This window comes from Penicillium digitatum, chromosome 6 (assembly GCF_016767815.1).
Source record: "Penicillium digitatum chromosome 6, complete sequence".
Lineage (NCBI taxonomy): Eukaryota > Fungi > Ascomycota > Eurotiomycetes > Eurotiales > Aspergillaceae > Penicillium > Penicillium digitatum.
The window spans coordinates 1286959-1302699 of NC_089389.1; the positions used below are offsets into that span (position 1 = coordinate 1286959).

Consider the following 15741-nt stretch of genomic DNA (forward strand, 5'->3'; position numbering starts at 1 on the left):
TTGCTTCTTTCCAAAGTCCTATGGGTGGCGTTCTGCGGTGGGTTTTGCGATGGGGAACTGCAATCTGATTTATCTTGATATTGCGAATCATTCCATTCTCAATGTGGAATTCAAATTGGGGTTGGTCGAATCTTGGTGTTGAAAGTGTAGACTGTCAACCGCGGACCTTGTAGAAGCATACTGCAGATCTCTCCACATCTGGTCTCGTGTCAGTGTCAGTGTCTATTTTTATTTCCCCCCCCCCCCTTAGTCTACAACATACTGGACTGATACAAGCTTGATTGATTTTATCGAATTTTGGTGTTTGTCCTTGAGATCGTCCAATCTAGGTTGTTGACAAGAACATGTGAACTAGTACGGAGTAGGGCATTCATAGAGCGTGTTTATAGCACTAGCGTATGAGCTGGAGGTCGCACTGAAACAACCATTGTCAGATGATGCTCAAGAGTCCTATCCCTAGCTCAGCCCTGGCTTGAGCCACATGATCTAACGAATACCGGTAATTCGGATCGGATACCGGTGCTGACAATATCCGTGCGATCTTTCGAGGGAAAAAAAAAACACTACAGGAGTGTATTAAAACGAGCAAGTGGTCTCAGAAGTCGTAGAATCTTTTCTCTCATTTCTTCACCTCATGGATATCGTGACTGAAACACGACATGCAATTGAAAGATCTGGGTCTGCATTTAAGCACAGTATCCAAGAATATGTAAAAGAGATCGAGAGACCATGCCATTTGCACTGAGAACATCTGCCAACAAGCTCAAAGCCAGAGCATTAACCCGGCATTCAAGTAGGAAGACAACATCTTTGATCGTTCCCATCGGTCTGAACCGGGAGAAGGTTGATGTCTGTGTCAAGGATGCCTCTCCACTGCAGTGCCTCCGATGTGGTAGAAATCCTTGAAGAGCCCGGTCGGACTAGGGATCCAGGGGTCACGGAGCGAACGAGAAACTCAGGTCCGCGCTCAATTTGTGCCCAATCAATACATTCAGGGACCGCTTTTAGTTCTTCCTAGAGTACGGAGTACTTGTCATACACACACACACACACTCTCTCTCTCTCTCTCTCTTCGTGATCTTTTTCAAAATACTGTCCCGTCCTGCTCGGCTTGTGCTTCACGGCAATAGCCCGTCGTCGGCTCACACTATCTCCAGCTAGATCATTGTCTCAAAAGCAGCTCTTCGGTTGTTAAATCTTTATCCGTCCAGGTGAAATCATAATTCCACACCTTTCGGGCATAGTCAACGGGTGATTGGGAGTGTAGCCATGGTAGTGGTGGTCAATGTCATCCTTCAACCGTGAATTCAAGTGAATTCAAGTCGTAAGGAATTGGATGGATGAATAAGCAATTGTGGGACATTGACAGACAAACCAAAATGGTCCTTCAAAGTTCCCCCCGGACTCTCGAATTTGACGGCGTTGACCCATCGTAGTGACCCCACCCTTCATTGAACTCCAAGTTCCTTGTGCCCAGTCGGTTGATCTCGCTTGATCGGTGGCGGTGTACATCAGTGTTCTCCCAGTTGATCATCCTCACTATCCTACAGAGTTGACTGAAGTGACTGAAGTGGGAAGCACCCTGGAAGATCATGACTGTTGAAATTCCCAATCGGAAAATGAGTTGAGCACCGGCGAGCTGTGTACGGCATCCTTCTCCTCTTTTGAGAACAGCCCTGGAAAGATCGTTTGCGCCTTGCCTATCGACATGTCAAATAGAGCGAGTGGGTTCAGCATGCGGAGTCGGGCACGACTAACATCAATTTCCACGCCGAACGATGAGCTAGATCCTTCCCCAATGGCACATGACATGTGGTCGTATGCAAGGGAGGTCACAAATATTAAATTGAAATCATGCACAGGGATAGAGTACCAGATCGGTTGCGGTGAGGCTGCTTTGCCGTTTTGCCGTGTCATGATACCCCAGCTCCGACAGAAATGGCTCATTGACAGTCCCTTTTTCTGTATGTCGGAGGGTCTATATAGTTGTCGCTCTATGTTGTAGTGGGTTGCCCTGGACCGCATCAAACTCGGAACAGATTCGGGACTCAGTGGGGCCCTGAGGGAACCTTGGGAGGCGTGCGTCCAGATCGATTCGTTACACATTTGGACACCCGTGAACCTCATCCCTTCATTCTACTCTTTCCATCCGATCGTTCACCAATTTAAAGAGATGAGATGACGTGCGACACTTTGAATTGCCATTAATTAACAGAGATCATGCGACGAAGCTGAAACTTTGGTTCGATCCTACCATGCCATCCGCACACCTGGAGATGTAACAATCTGTAAGGTACTCTGGACACATGGAAAGAACGGTAAAGAACGCTTTCTAACTGGTCATGCCGCTATCGATTTCACGGAGTGATTGGGGAAAGTTAAATCGAGTAGGATCGTGCGGAGAGATGACTGCGCCATACATTATGGATACGGCAGGAAAAGTGGAAAATCAGGATAAATGGTCGAAGTGGTTGAGAATTGCATGTCTTTTGTGTCTTTTATACTCCCTAGATACTTTTCGATATGAGATGTTATCCCCACGGGTCCTTCAAGAAATTGACGGTCTATTTTTACCATCGGCTCGGATGTTGAATGCTTTTCACCCTGGAGTTCGGGAACGAGGGGGATGCCGGTCAGGGACTATCCTTTACATTGTATCTTTGTATCTTTGTATCTTGGTATCTTGGTATCTTGTACGGAGTCCTCCGTACACGAAGTGGAGAACTTCCCCTGTGGCGCAGATGAAGATTTCATTGCAACTGTATATGGGGAGCCCTATTTTTGGGAATGCTTTGGAAGTATGTATAAAATAGACAACATCACTAGAGACACGACATGGTAAGTGATTGAAGAACCGTTTCCGATTCTCTCTCTCTCTCTCTCTCTCTCCCTGGGCTGAAACTAAAAAGAAAGGGTCGACGAGACTTGATGACATTGTAATGGGTCGCCACCCGTGGCCCTCTCCACGCCAGTGTATTGAGAGTCCGGAATCTGGGTATTGCTGTCGGAGCAATACCCATACGGTATTTGTTGTTAGATGTGACCTTCCATGTCTATCTTGCCTTCGTACGGAGTTTACGGAGTATAAAAGACCCAATCGACGAAGTCCATCGTCGGGGTTTGTGCAACGCCGATCTCCTTGCATAAACAACAGGGACTGAGGGGTAGAGAGAGATAAAGAGAGAGAGAGAGAGAGAGAGAGAGAGACAGAGAGAGACTACGGAGTGATGAAATTGGCAATCTTATATCGGAAGTAACAAGTGGAACTATGATGTGATAAACCGCGCTCATTGAACATCCGAATTTTTTATGCAACCTGATACCTGGGTATTGACCATATTACAACCACAATCGTGTATTCATGTTCTCTAAGTGGAAATTTGAAAAAAAAAGTATCTTATATTGTAGGTCTATCAGAGCATTTTTATAATCATTCATTATATAGAATGATAGAAGAAAGAAAGTCCAAAAACATTGATGTGAATGGAGGGGACATTTCCTTACATGTAATTCTTTTTCTCCCAGACAACCAACTTTCCTTCCACATCCCCCCCCCCATATTTTCCCCATTTAACAACCTCATTTACCCTTTCTTCCCCTTTTGTATTGGTTGAATCATGATCGGTTGAATACCCTTGCCCTGGGCAACTGGCTCTACACTCTCTTTTATCTTCTAACATCTGGAACGCCGTCCGGTTCACAACTGTATCTCCGCCAATAAGGGTGACTTCCGTCACTTCGGTTTGCCGGTCCACGCAGAACTCACGTCACCCCCGTTCTTTGAAAATTCAACATGGCAGCCTTCTCCAACGACGTCTCCTATCAGTCTGCTACGGCCACGGCTACTCATCCTCGCTCGTTCGAACCCCCTCGGAAGTCGCACGATAAGACCCCCGTCGGAAATACTTTCCTGTGGACCAACTGGCCCAACGGCAACGACGCGAATCACGACTCTCATCAGAATGACCGGCACCTTCTGACTGACCTGAAGAACGTCAGTGCATACTCCCTGAATGGCCCTCGCTCTAGTATTGGCTCGTACACGCGCGACCTGCCCCTGTCCAAGGACGGCAGCATGCATTCGATAGGCAATGGATCCATGAGAGATCCCCGGGAGAATGGCCGCCCGTCCGCTATGCTCGACCGTAAAACTTCCGACACTGGACCGGGAGCTATTTCCACAACAGAATCCCCTTCCACCCAACAACCGAATGGCACTGCAAACGGCCGACCTGTCCAGAAACTCATGGTCAATGGAGATATTCATCCACCTAATGCCGATGAGTCTTCGATCTCACCATCGGCCTCGCTCTTACAAATCCCGCAGCAGGATGAGGCCGGTCGTCATTCTCCAGACCCCGATCGCCTGACACCGAACTCGAAGCCCGGCCAACCACGTCACTCCTCCCCTCCCGCCTCATCGACGCTCGACGCTGCCTCCATGCCAGAATCGCAGAATTCCAGCATGCGACAACGACATTCATTGCAGGTTCCGACAACGCCAAGTGTTCGACGAGATAGCCGAGAATACACCGATGACACAGTGTACAGCAGTGGCCGCATGTCACCGACGGCTGGCTTCCGACGCGCATCGGTCGGTCTAATCAGACGAGCTACGAAAACCAGCACCCAGCAAGACATCACTTTGGATGAGGCACCACCGGATGAAGATGCGGCCCGATGGGCCGAAGCTTTTAAACAAAAGCGAGCGTCGCGACGACGCCGCGAAGAGGAGGACGACGAGCGGGTGATTGTCGGCACCAAAGTCGACCAGAACCACGTCAACTATGTGACAGCATACAACATGTTGACTGGTATCCGATTCACAGTCTCGAGGATCAACGCGAAAATGGACCGGGAACTCACCCCGGCAGACTTTGATGCCAAACACAAATTCTCTTTTGACATGTGCGCACCCCTTTTAGGATTGAAATTTGGCATCGTACTAACAGTAGCAGAACCGGAAACGAACTGATTCCCTCCGCAAAATACGACTTCAAGTTCAAAGACTATGCACCGTGGGTGTTTCGACACCTTCGCGCCAAATTCCGTCTCGATCCCGCCGACTACCTGATGTCACTCACAAGCAAATACATTTTGTCGGAACTGGGCTCCCCCGGCAAGAGCGGGAGCTTCTTCTACTTTTCACGTGACTACAAGTACATCATCAAGACCATTCATCATTCCGAGCACAAGCTTCTCCGGAAGATTCTTCCTGAGTACTACCGGCACGTAGAGAACAACCCAAACACCCTCATCTCACAATTCTATGGATTACATCGAGTCAAGATGGCATACGGCCGAAAGATCCACTTTGTCGTGATGAACAACCTGTTTCCGCCCCACCGAGATATCCACCAGACGTTCGACCTGAAGGGCTCGACGATTGGTCGTGACCTGCAAGAGTCAGATCTTGAGAGAAACCCCAGAGCGACTATGAAGGACTTGAACTGGGTTCGTCGCAATCGCCACTTGGAATGTGGCCCGCCAAAACGAGACTTCTTCATTGAGCAATTAAAACGCGACGTGGTGTTGCTTCAAAAACTCAAGATCATGGACTACTCTCTTTTGGTGGGAATCCATGATGCAGGCCGGGGCAACGAAGAGAAATTGCGTGACAAGACTCTTCAGGTCTTCCAGCCAGGAGGCAACCGCGAAGAGGATGCGACTCCCAACAACCTAATGCGCACTCCATCGAAATTGGAAAATGAACGCAAGGCCCGGGAGCTGCGCATGCTAATCAAACGCGAACGACCTGTTCCATTGGACAAAGCAGCTGCGAAGATGCCAGATGAAATCCTCGATGAACGGAAATATCATGTTTTCTACGCGGATGATGGAGGTTTCTTGGCGACTCATGAGAATGGCCAACCCGGTGATGAGATCTATTACCTCGGTATAATTGATTGCCTAACTCATTACGGAACCATAAAGAAACTCGAGAACCTTTTCAAAGGATTCTCGCATGACCGGACACAGATATCTCCAATCCCACCAGAGAGGTACGGAGAGCGCTTCATTAATTTTATCAAGGGAATCACCATGTCGAAGGAAGAAGCCGAACGAGGACACGATTCTCGAGTTTCTGCCTCCGGTGCACCTCAACAATCAACCGAAAATCCGCATTCGAGATCCTCTTCTGTCGAGCGAACAATGCAGACAGCGGAGAAGGAGGCATCGAAAGACGTTTCCGTCACACATCCTCGAACATTAGCCACTGTTTGGGACCCAGCAGATGCCGGAGGCCCCGGTCCGACTTCGACTCTTCCCATCGTGGACGAAGCCGGCGAGGCAAGCAGTGTCGGAGGGCACAGCTCGCACAGCCGAAACGGCCCTCAAGATTTCGACCAGGAATTGCATACCCCTCGCGACGCTCCACCGGCAATTTCTAGCAAAGGCAAGGAAGTTGATCGGCGCAATCTTCCGAATCCCGGTCCGGTCCGACGTTAGCTCTTTGCAGCGACTGCCATCCCCTTGATACCTTAATTCGTCTCTTTGCCTTGTTTTTTTTGTATTCAGCGAGATATCCCCCTTGTTGCTCTTGATAGAACCACCTATTTTGTTTCCTCAGCGTGGGTCTGCGCGAGGCATATCATCTTCCCATCCTCATACTTTCCCCAAAAACTTTCCGCAAGAAACTGATGTTCACGAGTGACATGTGTATAATTTTTGTTGATTGTTGAGCAACTCATCTCCGTCTCTTCGTGTGTTTCCTATTTACCTTTGCCTGGATTACTCGGAACATTTGGACAAAGCCCGAAGCCCGAAGACTCAGCGTCACCGACTCTTTCTCTTTTCTTCGTCGTCTCAAGCGCCTTCATTCTCTCTAGACTTGCTTGCCACGACACTATACTGTCCGCGGGCTACCCGAGGACCGTACAGATTCCACCTTCATTGATCGAACATACCGTTGTCACACTCTATATCACAACCAGACCTCGTCTCCAGCCTAATAAGTGCTATCGTCCTATCCTGTGCCAACGTCACATCGATGATCCAATCCTTTGACCAACCATCTCATTCCTTTTTTTTCTTGTTCTTTTTGCTTGAATTTTGTTCTCCAAGCACGCCCTCACGGCCAAAGATTATCACCGGGCCTAAAATCCGGTCCTCCTTTCGTTCATCGAACGCTTTTTTCCTTGTTGTATCTCTTGTGTATCCTGTTTCTTCTCTTCTTCTCTTCTTCTCTTCTTCTTCTTCTTCTTCTTCTTCTTCTTCTTCTTCTTTTCTCCTTGGTTTGCTTGTTCCTCGTTCCTTGGTCGAGTCTCTCTCCATACCCTGTACCAATCACTATACCACATGTTATCTCTCGATGTCGTGCTTCTTATTTGCTTAGGGCAAATAACTTTGCAGAATTCAGCGTGGGACCTTCCTTAATACTTCTTTTTCGAATGCAAATGGTAAAGTCGACCAGTTGTAAAGTAGATGCTATGTATATAGCAAACTCCGTGAACGCAAGTGTGCACACAGTGACTAACCATCTGCCTAGGTATGTTGTGCAGGTGGTAGTCATACAATGGTTACTGCCTAGGCAAGACTTGACGCTAGAGATTGAGTCGCCCCAAATGCTAATATCTTCTTGTAGACTGGAGTAGACAAGAGTAGAGCCCAAAGTCAGCACATGCATGCACAAGGTTACCAGTACACTGATCGAAATAAACCTAGGCAGGCCAGGATAGGCAATTCATTATTCAAGCACAGCTTAGACTGGGCTGCAAGAAAGCAGAGATGGACCTAAGTAAGAGCCCACTAAAAAGACCCCGTTGCAACCATGAAACGCGAGTCAAATAAAACAAGCAAAGAAAGATATGTAAGACCAGCCCATTCATCACGTAGACGCCATATTCTCAAGAGAATCAATAAAAGGGGTAAAATAGAGACAGAAAAAGGAAAAGAAAAAGGAAAAGAGAAACACCCCCATTTGAGCTCCGAGAAAGGAACATGAAACGCAAAGCAAGGCAAAGTGTGCAACATAACTGAAAAGGCAGTCCAGACCATCTGCACGCGAGATTGCGATAGCAGCCGTGATGCAATTGGCATCTTCATCTTACTCGTTCTTTCCCTGAGTGACCTTGGCAGCCTGGATAGCAGACATCTTCTGAGTCCAGCCCTGAGTAGGCTGGGGCTTCTTGACAGTGCGGAGGTCATCAGTTGAAAAGCCTGAGATGCGCATGTTGTAGTTGCGCTCGAGGACGAGCTGGATATCGCGCAGCTCGAGGGTCGAGGAGGGGCGCAGTTTAGCGAGGCGACAGGCTTGAGTGATGACTTCGTCGACGAAGTCATCGGCCATTTGGAGGATGAACTGGGGAAAAATTAGCATTTTGGATATCCATTTTTTGGTCTCTCCCTTTGGAGAGGGAAAATGTTACCTCTTCAGCATCTGGAGTCAGCATCTCTCCTTCGCCGCCCCCGGTGACCTGGCGCACGAGGATGTCAAGCATCTTCTTACTCAGCACGCGCTGGCCTTCACCTTCCAGGACGTAGCCGGGGTGTTTCTGGATCGCGGGCTGGCCCATCATGCCCATGGCGCCGTGGCTGGGACCACCAGAAAGAGAAGGACGGGAGCTTGGCATCGAGACGGGCTCGGGGGTGGAGACATGCAGATTCTTGGGGATTGCCATGTTGGTGTTGCGGTTGGGGGTTTCACCTGGACGGTTGGCAAGATAACCCTGGGGGTGAGCCTGCTGGTTGACCTGGGCTTGTTGATTCATTGTTTGCTGCTGAGGGGTAGGGTTGGTATATGTTTGTGCGGCTTGTGAGATAGCAGCCTGGTGTGAGAGAGGACGAGGCGGGCCTTGGTTCACCTGTTGGGGAGGCCCAGGTGGTGTGGAGGTGGAGCCGTCAGGATGGGGGGTTTGGCTGAAAGTGACTTGCCCCCCCGGAGTTCCTTGCTGGGATGGTGGTTGTGGACGTTGCACTTGAGGTAGTGGCGCACTGATTGGGACTGGAGTGTTTCCAGCAGACTGGGCAGAAGGTGGTTGTCCAGGTTGAGAGACAGAGGGAGACATGGCAGTTTGGCGCGCTGCGTTGACCGCTGAGTTGATAGTATGAGGAGCTGGGGGTTGAGGTTGCCCTGATTGCATAGGGTTTGCTCCCGTTCCAGCCTGGGAATTGGGTAAATTTTGAGCTGACACGGGAGGTGCGACTGAGGCTTGGTTCAGATTGACGGACGTATTTGCCTGATTCATCGCTTGACTCTGTGGATTTTGTTGAGATTGAATTTTGAAGCTTTCCTGCTGTTCCTTGAACTTGTTCAAGAACTCACTACCCTCTCGGAAAAGCTTTTCAGCTGCCAGCTGTCGGTTTTTGAATTCTTGCATTTCCTCTTGGCTCATATTGCCCTGAGCCTGCCGCTGAGCATATGACGAACGAAGCTCGGCCATTCGAGCCCGTCCAACCTCCTGCTTTTGAAGAGCGATACCGTATCGCAAGCGAGCCTCGGGTATCCATGTCTGCACCTGCTCGGGGGTCACGTTCGGAGGCAGGAAAAAATTGAGCGCGCTGACTCGGGCTTGGATTTGTGGGATGAGCTGATTGATCGTTTGAGGGTTGTTGGATTGCGTTCGCTGGACCGGTTGTCCCTGTTGCCCCTGCGTTCCCTGGGGAGCTTGTTGTACAGGCTGTGTCTGCTGCCCTTGCTGTGGCTGTTGTCCTGGCTGTCCCTGCACTGCCGCCTGCTGGTGCTGGTGCTGTTGCTGTTGCATTGCCTGCTGTCGGTTCTGCTGGAAAACCCGCATCCCCTTCATCAAGTTCTGGGACAGCTGTGAGAGCTTCGTATGCGCTTGTTGGTATTCGTGGGTCTGTGGATCGCGGGTGTTCAGCAGATCCCAGAGGCTGCGCACTAGCTGGGTATGCTGGGCCTTCTGCTGGTCATTGAGGTGCGGTAACTTCTGCACTTGATCGGTTCGAATGAGGTTCGAGTGCTGTGGCTGCGGGGCACCCATTGGCTGGCCAACTTGGCCAGCTTGGCCCTGAGACCCATCCATTTCTGCGATGATGTACTGGTGCTCTGCCGAGGAGTTAAAATGATGCTGGAGACAGGATAATCGACGCGAAATGGTCTGTGTTAATAGTAAGAGCCGGTTGTAGTTGCCTGAATATTAAAGCGAGACTATACTATGCTGCAAAAACGGTATAACAGGAAAGTCCCAATGCAACGGACTTCAGCTTCGGCAGATTACAACTTTTGACGGCGGTGATGGAGGTTGGGCCGGTCTTGGCATCCGCCCTTTAACAGAGGCCAATGTTCTATGAAACTACCAAGTACCATCTCCCACTAGATGTTTGGTTTATTGAGATGGAAATTTTGTCATTGCATGTGATATTCTTTGGCCATTAAGATCAAGTGATGCATGTGGTATTGTTTGATATAATACCCATAACTCCTGAAACGGGGCAGTCCACAACTTCTGGGGCTGCTCATGAGCCCTGGAGAGAACCAAAGCCCCAAAGCCCCAAAGCCCCGAACCCCCGGGGCTTCAGCGCTGGAGCCAGGGGCTCACTTGACAGATGCTACTTTCGGATGGTCTGACAATCTAGGGGACCGGATATCCCTCTATCTAAATCGTAGTTATTCCCTATTTCTATGTTTCATCATAGCCTTTGCATGATGTAGAGTGATCAGCCCCTATGACACCACTAAGAACGGACATCTGAAAAGACACATGAGCATATCAAGTTAGATGAATCAGATTGTTAGGGGCTCTCGATGCGGCCGACTACTGTCTTACAATTTTCAAGTCAATCAAGACTTCTTATCCGCGGAGCGAGGATCTAAGGCTTGAAGTTTCGACTGACAAAAGCTACCTTTTATTCTCCCCATTCCTCTCTTCTCTTGAACGATTGAGGAGTTTTCAATTATAAAGGAGACGACGCCTATGACTCCTGAAATCATTCCGAATCTCCCGCAGTAAGTTGTACCTTCGTGATAATTGATTCGAGGCTTTTGCGCCCCGATGTTCCCTGGCATTCTGCAAAAAAAGGTGAAGGCTCTCCATGGAACTTTTATTTTGTAGGCATATCGAAAAGGAATATGGTCCCCCGATTGAGATTCTGGATCGGGGTTATCCCACAGCTTAACGATACTGTTAATCGAATTGTTGGTCAAGATATATTGAGAGCCTACAAATCTAACGAGAAAAGGCAATAGTACATTGTACGTGCTATGTACAACGAGTCTGTTAGAGGTTCTTAGGGTTTCTAAGGTAGTTATCAGGTTCTTTTAGGTCCGATTACGTTAGACTTGGTAGCCAAATCCTGCTGATACTTGGCAACAATATCGTGACTGTTGGATTGGTCTTGATGTTCATAACTATCGGAAGCTATATCATGGGCATGTCTCATGAGTATTTGGCATGAATATGTGGACACCAGAGGTCACTGGTCGCGATGACCTAGACGCTGGATGTGAGGTGCGCGATTGATGACAATTGAAAGTGAACCAACGGTGATCTTTGCTCGGAAGAAAGGCTCGGCATTTAAAGCAGCTTGCAGCACCAAGGAGCTTATTCTGGCTGAGTTCACTCGGTGACTACTTGCCAAACCCTGTTGTCACCAATAACCATCGTAGACATGACTGGCGCAAAGTAAACCAGTGGCGAGTCATCAACCAGGAAAACTCTTGATTGAGAGAAAGTTGTGGTATCCAGCCGGAGGGGGTGTCCACAGAGCAAGGTGTCCCTTTCTGCTGGGTGAGGACGCAGACAAGAAGTCGATGGAAAGTATTCCGCAATACAGGAATATAACCCTCACAAACGAAGAGAATCAGTCTATCAAACCACCGAGATCCCGATCCATGCCTGTAACCCGCTCTTCTAGCCTTCGCTTTCTCTGCTCCAAGACTCGGATTTCGGCCAACTCTTGCTCAATATCCTCGTCAGTGACCTCTGGGACCTCTGATTGTGCCACCGGTGCAGGGGAAAAATCATCTTCATCCTCATAAGAATGTCTCATCTGATCCAGTTCTGCAGTGTTTGTTGCAACCCGACCTTCCAACTGCGCTATGGACTCACTGATCATCTCATGCCGATAGCGAAGGTTGGCAATCTTTTCCTGTGCGCCCGCAACCGGACTTGCAGCTGGTTAGGTCCAAATAAAAGTTGCTTTCGGATACGTGGCACTTACTAAACTTTGCATAGGATCTCGGCGCCGCGAAGGAGCACTTCAATATTAACCTCCCCGCGGGGTCCTCTAGTGGAGGTACCCGCTGATCGCTTGATCTCTTCCATCATATCATGTCCCAGTACCCTTGCCACTGCAGACTGGTTACGGTTGTCCCGTGCTGAATAAATGCGGCTTGCCATTGACTCCCTTTCGGTCTCAGCAGGGAACATAGTCCCGCGTCGTGTAGCGCGTCTTTGGGATCCATGGGCCTTGGTAGAGGGGTCAACCTGGAAGAGTGCTCGCTCGTGGGCTTCTGTATCACGGATCAAGGCTGTGATATCGTGGGAGCCCAACAATGCAGTGGTAAAAATACGTGGGGGAGGGAACCTGAATGCTTATGTTAGTGATAGCAACATGGCTGTCGAGGGATGTCACAAGCACTAACGGCAAGTCGGCAATAGCATTGGAAGAAAGCGTGATCTGCTCTAGGTGAGAATTGAGTAGCGACATATTGGCGGGCGTTTTGAGAGTTCTGGATGGTGAAGGATGAGTGGTTGGATGCTCTACACTAGGAAAGCTGCCAAATTGCCTGAGGCATTCAATTCAGAATGTGTCTGTGTATTTGCAACCATGTCTAGCCACGCTGAAATCAACTGAATGAGATAGCGTCGGTTTAATTCTAGTTTACAGATAATTCTCCTTTTTTTTCTCCTCCAACCTTTGTTTTTTTTTCTTTTCAATGTCCTTTTATCGTCTTTCTAACAGCTCAAAAGTGCAAAGTTGAGGCCGCCCCAGTAAGCTCCACTGACTAAGCATTCATCTGGTCTCTTGCGCCCGTTCGTTCCATCTCTTGACATCACATCACCCATCCACTTCAATCATCTGTCCGCACGAATTTTTCTTCATCATACTCGTGATTTTAGCAGCTGGCTATCTAGATTACTTTTCTGCCTCCTGTCTTCATATCGTGCTCACTTGACCTTCCCCCTACTTCTTCCGATAGCTTGGTGGCTGCCCAGCTAAGCTCGACAGCTTGAGAAAGATGCCGGCCGAAAGGCGTTCTTTGCGATCAAACAATAAATCCGACACCTCTTCATCTGCTAACGGTGAAAAGGCAAACTCGAACACTCAGGGCTCGGGTGCGAAAGACAAGGCGCCCACGACTCGTGCCGCCGCCAACAAGACCAAGTCAGCTCCGACCAAGAAAGAAGCACAGGGCGCATCAAACGGCAGCATGGGAGAGGATGATCAGTCGCATACGAATGGTCCCAAGTCAACCGAGAATGGTGTGAATGGATCCGAAGATGTTGAGATGGGAGAGGATACGGCAGGTGCGCCTACATCCTCATCCAACACCAGCAAGGACCGCAAAAGTAACGAGAAGATGACTGTTGTAGTGCCCCAAACCAAGGGTTCCAGATCGTCTGGCAAGGATGAGGATGTGACGATGGAAGGTGCGGAGGATGGTGATGCTGAGAATACCGAGCCAGAGGTCGACCCGACAACTAAGGCGATTCAAGGTTTGTCTGAGTCCTTTTCCTTGCTCAAAACAGGTCCATATTTCTAACAATCATTGCCTCTTTGTTTGGCATGGGTTCAGATATCAAATCCAACTTCACCTTGCTCGAGCGAGCCGTTGCCCACTTCGACCCTAGATTTACCCTTCGTGTTCTGCGATCGATATCGTCGATGCGGAAACACCTCACCCCGGAGGTCCTCACCGAAGTCATTGTGGAAACCTATTCCCCTTCTAGCTCGACCGCCTCGTTCCTTTTGGAAGCTCTTGGCCAAATCAATGCTTTCGAGAATGCTCCAGCTGGCTCGCAGATGGAAGTTGACTCGGATAAGAAGCCCATCCCCAAGGAGACCCTTGCCGAAGTGGATGCATATCTCTCCATTCTCGTCCAGATATACCTGTTCGATCAACGGGAGATTCAGAAGGGAGTCCAGTTCTCGACAAGCTTGATCGAGCGCTTGCGAGCACTGAACCGCCGCACGCTAGATTCTCTCGCCGCCCGCGCCTACTTTTACTACTCTCTCTTCTTCGAGCAAGTCGCTCCGCTTCCTCCTTCACCCGCGGCAGCTGTTACCACTATCCGCCAGCCATTGTTGGCGGCACTGCGCACGGCTGTGCTCCGTAAAGATGTCGATACGCAGGCTACTGTGATGACCTTGCTGCTTCGCAATTACCTGTCCACGTCTCATATCTCACAGGCAGATCTCCTGATCTCGCACAATCCATTCCCCGTGGCTGCGTCTAACAATCAGATTGCTCGGTACATGTTCTACCTCGGCCGCATCCGTGCCATCCAGCTCCAATACACCGAGGCCCATAGCCATCTGATTGGGGCGACCCGCAAGTCACCTGCCAGCCAGGTTGCTCGTGGGTTCTATCAGGCTTCCCATAAGTTGTTGGTCGTTGTCGAGCTGTTGATGGGTGATATTCCCGACCGCGCGGTCTTCCGTCAGCCGGCTTTGGAACGGGCTATGCACCCTTATCTGTTGCTTTCTCAGGCAGTTAGTGTTGCTGACCTGGATGGGTTCGTCAACATTGTCAACACCCACAGCGAGACTTTCCGGAAAGATGGCACATACACTTTGATCTTGCGTTTGCGACAGAATGTCATCAAAACCGGTATTCGTATGATGTCGCTGTCTTACTCCCGTATCTCTCTGCGGGATATCTGCCTTCGCCTCGGACTCGACAGTGAAGAATCCGCTGAGTATATTGTGGCCAAGGCTATTCGGGACGGTGTAATCGAAGCCACGCTTGATCACGAGCGCGGGTTCATGAAGAGCAAGGAAGTGGGTGATATCTACGCCACTAGAGAACCTGGCGAGGCCTTCCACGAGCGTATCCGTGCCTGTCTAGCCCTACACGATGAGAGTGTTAAGGTATGTCATTTTGTTTCTCTCAATGAAACTTTTTCTTCTTTTGCCTTTACTAACATCGACTCATCTGTTCGCAGGCTATGCGTTTCCCCATGAACCAACACCGCCTGGAGCTCAAGAGTGCTCAAGAAGCTCGGGAACGAGAGCGCGAGCTTGCCAAGGAGATCCAGGAGGGAGACATGGATGATGAAGATGCTGGTGGTGATTTCGATGCCATTTAAAGAGGAGTGTGATTGTTCCATTAATCGATGCAGCATTTTTTTCTTCCCCCTCTACCGCACTGGTCCCATGCATGGGGCTCTACCTCGTAGCGGCCTTATTCAATCTGTGTGTTAATTATGCAACTTGTTTTCCTTATTCTGGGTCTTTAGTCGGATGTGTACGAAGGGGCATGTGCAGGATGCAGGACAAGGATAGCCGGCGCAGTTTTCTGTGTCTATTGTACTGGAATTATCTCTTGCCCTGTGCCTTTGTTAGAATCCTATGTTCATGGAGTGGTCAATGGCCGGTAAACTGTAATGATCCCTTAGAACAATCATCCCCTTGATGCTGTTCTCTAAGAGTACATTAGTGTCGATAACAGGTCGCCGGGTCATACTTGGTTGCGTAGCACCGGGTCCGTGCCGACCCGAGAGAGCTCGAAATCTTCCCGCCCGCAAGATTGTTCGTTCTTGTACTCCGCAAACACCCCTACATCGGTATCGTTTCCTGGGATTAGGTTCCTATGATTTAATTTGGATTCCCTCG

General features: G+C 49.4%; 4 protein-coding genes across 4 annotated transcripts; 2 read left to right on the plus strand and 2 right to left on the minus strand.

Moving 5' to 3' along the window:
• Window positions 1-3793: 3793 nt before the first annotated feature.
• Window positions 3794-6450, plus strand: Pdw03_5475 (Multicopy suppressor of stt4 mutation; the record flags this gene model as incomplete). Its single annotated transcript, XM_014683354.1, has 2 exons — window positions 3794-4908; window positions 4959-6450. 2 exons carry the CDS (start codon window positions 3794-3796, stop codon window positions 6448-6450), a joined length of 2607 nt encoding a protein of 868 aa, XP_014538840.1.
• A 1597-nt stretch (window positions 6451-8047) lies between these two features.
• Window positions 8048-9986, minus strand: Pdw03_5476 (Transcription initiation factor TFIID subunit 12, putative; the record flags this gene model as incomplete). Its single annotated transcript, XM_014683353.1, has 2 exons — window positions 8048-8302; window positions 8370-9986. 2 exons carry the CDS (start codon window positions 9984-9986, stop codon window positions 8048-8050), a joined length of 1872 nt encoding a protein of 623 aa, XP_014538839.1.
• Window positions 9987-11763: 1777 nt separating this feature from the next.
• On the minus strand, window positions 11764-12612 carry Pdw03_5477 (DASH complex, subunit Spc34; the record flags this gene model as incomplete). The annotated part of the gene is made up of 3 exons (XM_014683352.1): window positions 11764-12070; window positions 12124-12489; window positions 12548-12612. The coding sequence occupies 3 exons, from the start codon at window positions 12610-12612 to the stop codon at window positions 11764-11766; spliced, it is 738 nt and encodes a 245-aa protein (XP_014538838.1).
• A 532-nt stretch (window positions 12613-13144) lies between these two features.
• On the plus strand, window positions 13145-15215 carry Pdw03_5478 (Proteasome regulatory particle subunit (RpnC), putative; the record flags this gene model as incomplete). The annotated part of the gene is made up of 4 exons (XM_014683351.1): window positions 13145-13433; window positions 13500-13622; window positions 13703-14997; window positions 15072-15215. The coding sequence occupies 4 exons, from the start codon at window positions 13145-13147 to the stop codon at window positions 15213-15215; spliced, it is 1851 nt and encodes a 616-aa protein (XP_014538837.1).
• Between the last annotated feature and the right edge of the window lie 526 nt (window positions 15216-15741).